This window comes from Stereum hirsutum, assembly GCF_000264905.1.
Source record: "Stereum hirsutum FP-91666 SS1 unplaced genomic scaffold STEHIscaffold_16, whole genome shotgun sequence".
Taxonomy (NCBI): domain Eukaryota; kingdom Fungi; phylum Basidiomycota; class Agaricomycetes; order Russulales; family Stereaceae; genus Stereum; species Stereum hirsutum.
This window is the reverse complement of record NW_006763146.1, coordinates 956452-957169: the sequence shown is the minus strand read 5'-3', so window position 1 is coordinate 957169 and position 718 is coordinate 956452. Positions and strand designations below refer to the sequence as shown.

At 60.9% G+C, this 718-nt stretch overlaps 1 protein-coding gene across 1 annotated transcript in view; it reads right to left on the bottom strand.

The window, feature by feature from the left end:
- The window catches only part of STEHIDRAFT_161396 (protein prenylyltransferase), a gene marked incomplete at both ends in the record, with an annotated part of 1623 nt that extends 932 nt beyond the window's left edge, over window positions 1-691 (bottom strand). The window contains one exon of the mRNA XM_007308935.1: window positions 8-691. Coding sequence (XP_007308997.1) covers window positions 8-691 — 684 coding nt within the window. The remainder of the gene's footprint in view (window positions 1-7) is intronic.
- Between the last annotated feature and the right edge of the window lie 27 nt (window positions 692-718).

The window sequence follows — 718 nt, the reverse complement described above, 5'->3', positions numbered from 1 at the left end:
GCTGGACGGAGAGGTTGTTGAGAGAAAGGGCAAGGGCGGGGTTGAATGTCTCGGGGCGGTCCTGCGCAAGCTGGTGGCAGATGCGAACCGCTTCCTCAACTGCCCTTAATGCATCCTCTCGACGACCAACATCTGAAAACTGGTTAGAGAGGTTGTTGAGAGACTGGGCAAGGTCTGGATTGAAAGCCTCGGGGCGGTCCTGCGCAAGCTGGCGGCGGATGCGAACTGCCTCCTCTATGGCCCTCAATGCGTCCTCTCGACGACCGACATCTCCAAGCTGGACGGAGAGGTTGTTGAGAGAAAGGGCAAGGGCGGGGTTGAATGCCTCGGGGCGGTCCTGCGCAAGCTGGCGGCGGATGTGAACCGCGTCCTCGATTGCGCTCAATGCCTCCTCTCGACGACCGACATCTCCAAGCCGGTTGGAGAGGTTGTTGAGAGAGTCGGCGAGGGCGGGATTGAATGCCTCAGGGCGGTCCTGCGCGAGCTTGCGGTGGATGCGAACCGCCTCCTCGATTGCACTCAATGCATCCTCTCGACGACCGACATCTGCAAGCCGGACGGAGAGGTTGTTGAGAGAGCCGGCGAGGGCGGGATTGAAAGCCTCGGGGCGGTCCTGCGCAAGCTGGCGGCGGATGCGAACTGCCTCCTCTATGGCCCTCAATGCGTCTTCTCGACGACTGACATCTCCAAGCTGGACGGAGAGGTTGTTGAGAGAAAG